General features: G+C 47.1%; 1 protein-coding gene across 2 annotated transcripts; it reads right to left on the reverse strand.

Annotated features, from left to right (window-relative positions):
• Window positions 1-793: 793 nt before the first annotated feature.
• On the reverse strand, window positions 794-6955 carry LOC147703716 (apoptosis-associated speck-like protein containing a CARD). 2 transcript variants are annotated; one of them, XM_086932062.1, is made up of 3 exons: window positions 6641-6955; window positions 3403-3471; window positions 794-1474 (listed from the first exon to the last, which is right to left on the reverse strand). In XM_086932062.1, the coding sequence occupies exons 1-3, from the start codon at window positions 6915-6917 to the stop codon at window positions 1215-1217; spliced, it is 606 nt and encodes a 201-aa protein (XP_086788188.1). In that variant the 5' UTR covers window positions 6918-6955; the 3' UTR covers window positions 794-1214. The 2 variants fall into 2 exon arrangements, with proteins under 2 accessions (XP_086788188.1, XP_086788189.1); XM_086932063.1 differs by lacking the exon at window positions 3403-3471.
• Window positions 6956-7410: the final 455 nt, after the last annotated feature.

The following is a 7410-nucleotide window of genomic DNA, read 5'->3' on the forward strand; positions in this document are numbered from 1 at the left end:
TGCCATATGGTCTTTTTCCTCCCCAATATCAGTTTAGAACTGACTAAGAGCTGGTGTTGGTGCTCCGTCACCTACGTGATCAAGATCTTATACTCGTCCACACTGAACTTGCACTTCCTCTTCCCCTGGGACTTTTGCTGGACATCCTGTCTGCTAGTGCGGTGTTGTCCTGGCCTGTGCTCACTCCTGGCTGCTCCATTGCTGCATTCAGATAAGTGTAACTTTTTTTTGCTTAGCAACGTTTTTATATACAAAAGTGATAGGATGGCTAGCGTCTAGCTTTCAGGCCGCTAATTGGCCGAACGTAACTTTTCTATGTTAGCGTGCAATTTTTTTGCGACTTGATGCACACATCAGGTTCAGGTATTCCAAAGCCGGCCTCTTCCTAACGCCATGGGGCGGCATATTATAAATAAGGCGCTAACATGGCGTTAGGAACTGTCGTAATGCAGTGGTAAAATTGTTCATGCTCCGCTGCCGCAAAACAGCAGTGTGCCATTTCTTGTAACAATACCCCATACTTTTTCTATAATCATATTTAATGTGTTTATTTGCTAAGTATTTTGAGTAATTTAATAACGTCAACAAAAATATATTATGAAGGAGTCCTGTAAGTAGAAACAATCCAATTCAGTGGTGAAGAATTTTGAAATTACAAATTTTTGTGCTACACCCGAATTTACAGGCAGAAGGAAAAATTATGCAAATATAAAAAAGAAAGGGGGCAAGACTAGGGCCGAAAAGACTCAAGCATAGTATTGTATAGCAAAACATTTGAAGACAGAAAGGAGCATCGGTTTGTACAAATGTTTTTATTTTGGCTTCATTTTTGTGTAAAATATGCAATGCAAAGTAGGTGACGATAGCACTGGTAGAAATCCTAGTTTAAAATATAAAAACATATTTAACACATAGAAAAACATACGCTCCTTTTTGTGGCCCCAAGACACTGCCATTAACCCAAAGGAACTGGGACTGTTACAAAAAAAATGAAAATTATAAAACCAACTTTGAGGAGCTATACAATTCATGCTTATGGGAAACTCGCATATAAATCAGACAACAGTTTGGCTTATTCTAGCACCAAAGGCATTGCTACTGGAAGAATGTCTTTATCTCCCTTCTAGATAAAGGCCCTGAGATAGAATTAAAACAACCCGTGTTGCTACTTTTTCAACAAAGCCCTTTGGATTTGCCTTTTACAGAAACCCCCTTTACTGCCCCCCCAGGTCTCTGACGAGAGGGCCATTCTGCTTTTTCAGAGCTTGGTAGAAGGCTTCTTTGTCACGTGCACCCCAACCATGCATGAAATTGTACAGCGTCCGCATCCTGTTCTGAGGCGTAGTCTCTGCTCGCACTAAGTCATAGTGCTCTTGATTCAGAAGCTCCAGACTGAACAATTGGTCAAGGATGGGATCCACCAAAGTGCACCGGCTGATAATTGCCTCTCGGTGCTTGTCCACGAAGTGCTTATCTGCGAAGGAAGACAAGAAAGATATTGTTATGTTTCAGCCTGTCAGGATTTTTTTTATTATAGATGCCCTGCATCAGGTCAAGAGACAAGTGCATATACTATATGTTCTCCTAATCTAAGCTCCCGTCCCCCTATTTGGGATGGGGGGTGATTTCCAAACCACCCCTGAACAGTATCACGTTTTCCTATCAAAACTTGAAAGCCTTGGTACACATAGGACCCCCGTCCCCTAAAAGATTGGTGCAAGACCTATGGTTCTGCAAGGCGAGCGCCAGCTCAACCCATTTTTTCTCAAACTTGTGTCTTTTTATCATTAGCCAGGAATTAAACCCAATCAGTTAGTTTCCTCATTACTTTGTGTTGAATGCGATATCAAAGGCTTTAAGTGAAGCATGTCAATCATGTTAAGCATGAGCAGTACCTGGGAACTAACCACCAGATGAAATTATGTATTAGCAATGATTCAGTTTCATTAACAATGCTAAATAACACATTAAATGAGGAACATGACTTTTTGATATCTTTGCTTCATGGAATTTCTGAGACTTGGCAACACCAAAGTGAATATGTCCTGCTGATCTCCTCTCCGCTGAGAACTCTACTGGACCGCATATTGGCTCGTAGTCTGAGAGTGTTTGCTCTCTGAACACTCCTCTGGGGAAGCCAGATAAGTACTGGGGACATATTATCAAGCATGGTGTAAAAATTATCGCTGTTTTAGTGGCAGAAAACTGCTGCTAAAGCAGCGATAATGGGCTTGATAATATGCCCTGGAGAATTCCAATAGAAGCCAATGTTGACACCAGAACATGGGCTTCTATTCGAATTCTCCAGGGCATATTATCAAGCCCATTATTGCCGCTTTAGCTGCATTTTTCTGCCGCTAAAATGGCGATAATTTTAATGCCGTTTTGTTGATAATATGCCCCCACGTGCTGACCTGAGGACCCTTTCGATGCAGCTCCATAGCTCACTCCAAAGTGCCTTCTAGCTCTCATGACAGGAAGCTAAACGCAGAGATACCTCCTCACTGGAGTAAACTTGTGGAGGTTCAATATTGTGGGCCCAGCAGGAGTATCCTTTGAGGGAAGAGACAGACTATAGTAAAGGGATCATTACCCAAGCAATTGAATGGATTTCTAGTCATATTTCACTCTTTCTGAGAATCAGCTACTCTGTCTCTGAGAACCCCTTTCCCTCAGACCCCCTTTTTGGATTCCTCTGCTCCAAGCCCTGAGCCCTCAATAGACATCCACACAGACACCATTGAAATCCCAATGGACCCTGCTGAGATGCCAGCAGCCCTTCGAATACAAACATGCTAAACTTGCTGTAGAACACAGGACCAGTATCTAAACCACCTGCTGCTCACCTATGCACAGAAACAGGCAAGGGATGAACTGGACCCTCTCTTTCAGGGTACAAGAGAACAACTTCCTCCTCCACCCACTCTGTAGCCCTCCAGCGCTACAGGGCCAGATGCCTCGCAGATTGTCACATGCAGGGGCGGCCATAGGCATGTGCAAGCTGTGCACCTGCACAGGGCCACCAAATCCCAGGGGCCACCACGCCAATATATATCCTTAATATAATAATCCTCTGAGGATGGATACATATTTGTGTGGCGGCCCTTGGCAGGGATTTGGTGGGCTCCGGCTCTGGTCCACTTCCAAACACCATGACCCCCCCCCCCCCCCCCCCCCCTCTTCACTGGCTTCTGCGCTCCGCCCCGCACGGACCCCCTCTTCCTTGGCCCCTTACCTACGCTTCCTGCCCAGGGCCACCATGAGCCTAGAGCCGCTCCTGTCACATGGTTCACTTATAGGGATGGATAAAATCTCCCAAATGGTCCAGTAGTGACCTCATGCGTGCTGCTTAAGACACATTTCTTCACCCTCTCTGATGCGCCTCCGTAGCTTGAAGCTCACCTGAAGGTCCGGCTCCTGCACCCCCTGTGCTGGGGTTCTGGGGTGGCGCTGCGCTCCCTGCAGAGCTATCTGTGTGGAGAAATATTTTAGTAGTTAGAACAAATGTTTTTAATTGATCCCTTTGAACAAAGCCCTGACTTGTCAGCAACGCGACGGCTGCCTCCCTCCCTCCCTCTCCTGCGTCACACTGAAGGGGATTCACCACAAATATATAATGTAGTGGGACATCCCTGTGGCAGACGAGCTAGAGATATGTCACCTTCAGAGGTCACAGTGATTGTGTGGCCCATGAGTATTTCACGACTGTGTTGTAATGGCATGCGTTGTAAACACATGCAGACTAACGTCACATATTTTTTCAGGGTAAACCGTGTTTACTGCGCATGGCAGACAACGCATGTCATTACAACGCAGTCGTTATGACTGAGTTGTTTCATCGCATTCCTTTACAACGCAAGACAGAAAGAAGACTTGCGTTAGGGGGCAGAAGGTGTTGGATTTAAAATCCAGCACCTTCCCTACTGTTGCACAGACTGGAGTTAGAATTGTAAATTATACTATTCCAATATCCAGGGCCCATAACAGCAAGTCAATGTTTCGACTTGTGTTGTAAAGGTATATGATGTAACAACGCGGTTGTTGTAACGACCGCGTTTCAATGGCATGCGTTGTAAGCGCATTGAGGACTAACGTCATATATTCGTATTTCAGCCCAATGCTGTCCTTATGCCACACGGTCAACGCTGTAAACTGATCCCAGTCTTTTAGGGTGGATTTCAGCCAGTCCTGGCTTTTCAGCCAACACCATAAAGTATGTTGTCACTTGTAAGCCAGATTTTCTGGAAGAAAAAGTGACTCTACAAGTCCCAGCAGGCAGTGTCTACAAAACGGGCTCTGGCTGAAACTCACCTGCAGGACATAGAGGCAGTTGACAGCTGTTCTTTTACCACCGACCTGCCCAACAGCTCGATGTCTCCGGGGTTGGATTGTGCGGGGAAAGATAACTTCAGCTGTGAACTTGATACTTGCACGTGGAAGTCAACATGGACTTGGGACTGTTGCTGAAGGCAGTCCATGAGGTGTGATCCCTCCCTCCATATAGTTTTAGTGTAGTTCTCTCTTTTTTTTTTGTAGAGTTTTATATAGCGCAAACTCGACCCGAACCGAATCGGGTATCAGAGCGCTTTACATAGTTACGTTACACAAGGACACACATTCATTTTGTTGTGCACGGGGAGATTAAGTGATTTGCCCAGAATCACAGGAGGTTTAGGGACATTACCGAGACTCGAACCGGGTTCCCCAGGCCCGAGGTCGAGCCCTTGACAGTTGACAGAGAAAGGGGGTGTTTGGGTGGTGTGTGGACATGTGACTCCCCTGAAGCAGGACCGCCCTCAAGGTGACCTGAACAATGCTGAAAGGTCCTGAGTGTAGCAGAAGTCAGTCGCGTGCCAGTCACGTTTCTCTAAAAATCCAGAAGAACTGGACATGTCAGTCGCCGTTAAATGTGCGGAAGTTAGTGGCAGTGCCTAAAAAGTCTGGGAGGGCAGGGGAACTTGGAAAAGTCCGTGGCATGTCGTGCATGTACCTCTATAAGGCCAGCAGAGCTTGGGACGAGTCAGTCATGCACAGCTGTCATGCTGATCTAGGCTACCGCCCGTCCTTGGTTTTTTAGCCATCAACAGGTTGGGTTTTGGGGCACGTACTTTTGCTTTGTTGTATCTGTAGGAGCCTATGGTGCACCACCTTTCAGTGCTGCAAAAGAAGGATTGCTTGGCTGTGTCCTCCTGACGTGAAGCACACTGCCAGCACTGGCCACGTTCAGGGCCGGCTTTAGCGCTGGTGGCGCCCTGTGCGACAAAGTCTGTCGTTTTTATTGATGTCTGAAATCTGCTAAGTCAATGTACGGGGCGGGGCATCAGGTGCTTTTGAAAGATGAACATGGCACCCCCACCCCAAGTCAGCACCCGCCACGTTTATTTACATATCACTTGGCGTGGTGCCAAAGTCGGTCAAATAGTAGCCCAGAGCCTTGGACCGGTGAGACCAATTAAGCTTTTGAAATGTTTCACATTTGAGTCTAGAATCGGAGCAGGGACGAGGTAAAGACAATGCCGTTTCAGGTGTATGCCTGTATGAGTCTAGCAGTTCTTGGAAAGGGCTGGGTGGGCATTGCTACCATTGGTGCAACGGGTGCAGTGCACCGGAGCTCTGATCCCTGAGGGGGCCATTGAGCCCTGGCAATTGATGCGTTTTATTAGCTCTACAACAGTGGAACGGACATTTTACTTGCCTGCACCAGAGTCCATGGGATCCTTGTTAGCTGCGGGTTACGTATCATGCCCGCGCTCTTTAAAGCTGGCGTGGCTGGGACAGAGTCAGTCACACATCAGATGCGCGCCTGTAACTTTGACAACTGGCCAAGTCACGAGACAGGTCGCGCTGCGGTTAGAGATAGTGTCGCAGGTCAGGCAGAGACTTAGAGACGGGCTGGGATGGAGATATAAAAGGTGTTTCTTGTGTGACGGCTCTCAACGAGCAAGTTTGTACTTTTCTATTTGCGGAAGATAGGAACCCCCTCTCCCGCCTCACTTCTTCCAGGAAATCATCGAGTGAAAGGAAATAGAAACCGAAAGCAAACTGCAGACATGTATGTGGCAATGCCCCCACCCCTCCTCCGTGCAGCCGTTCCTGCAAAGGGCGGTGAAATAGACGTAGAGTCGGGGGGGGGGGGGGGCTCCCCTGCAGGGTTGCGCGGATCCCCCGCGTGCACAGCCGAGCTTAGAACTGCTGGGGCTGCATCTGGAACAGAAGCCGGGGCACAGATGCACCTTTATCATTCTGTGTTGAGCTTCAATTCCCGACTATATTCGGTGCACACATTACGTTTCCACGAAATGCATTGGACATAAGTAATATTTTAGGAGAGAGGTCGAAGAAGTTGTGCATTTTGAGCAAAACGAGTGTGAGCCCCGGCAGTCGCGGGTCTGGTCCAAGTTACGGACGGGGTCCGTCCGGCTGTGGGTGCAGCCTCGTGAAAGAGCCGCATGCCCCGGCTGTCTCACGGAGCCCCGGTTCGTCTTGGCCGCCGGCCAGGACGACACGTGCCGTGTAATGTGGACGCTGGGGCTGGGACCCGGGTTGCTTGGTCCCTGAGCCAACTGCTCCCCCACTAACCCGCCACACACCCGCCAGAGGTGAAGCCTTAGTCTAACCGGAGGATGAAGCCCGTCCTTACCTACTCCCGCCGCCCTCCGGAGCGTCTCAGCCACGTCCTTCTTGTTGATTTTCTCCAGCACCTCCAGGGTGAGGCGCAGCCCGTAGTCCAGCCGGTAGTAGCTGATGATCAGGTCGGCTACATCCATAGTGTCCGGCTTCTCCAGCTTCCCCTTTGGGATTTTGTCATAGCCGGCCTCCACCTGCGCATCGTTCAGAGTCCTTTTGAACTTCTTAAAGTCCCCCTCCTCCAGGCTCTCCAGGGCGAACTCGAGGTGATCCTTCAGGGTCTTGGCCATGGCTCAGCGCACGCCAGGGCTCAGACTCGACTGAGGGAACCAGGAAGCGCATCTTATCACTCTCTGAGGACCAGGGGAGGAGCCAGGAAGAGTGGGCAGGACAAGGAATACAATGTCTGTAGTGGAAAAAGTCATGATGTAATATTAATTATAAACATATAGAAATTACGGATCACTGAAATAATATCGAGGGACAGAATATCGACTACCAAGAATATCGAGGAAAAAATATCGACAGACATAATATCGAGTTTGTATCTACAAACAGGTAAGTACACAAATATCGAGTACAAAATATCGTTTACAATTATATAGTTTATAAAAATATCGACTTTATTAAAAATAGTGTTAAATTAAATTAATATTACAAATTAATTACTAAAATATACTTAAAAATAATTAAATTAACTTATAATAATTAAATAATTAATGAAAGTTATAAAAACATTTTTTACAATCATATTTGTTAAAACATATATATATATAGTAACAT

This window comes from Lissotriton vulgaris, chromosome 7 (assembly GCF_964263255.1).
Source record: "Lissotriton vulgaris chromosome 7, aLisVul1.2, whole genome shotgun sequence".
Taxonomy (NCBI): domain Eukaryota; kingdom Metazoa; phylum Chordata; class Amphibia; order Caudata; family Salamandridae; genus Lissotriton; species Lissotriton vulgaris.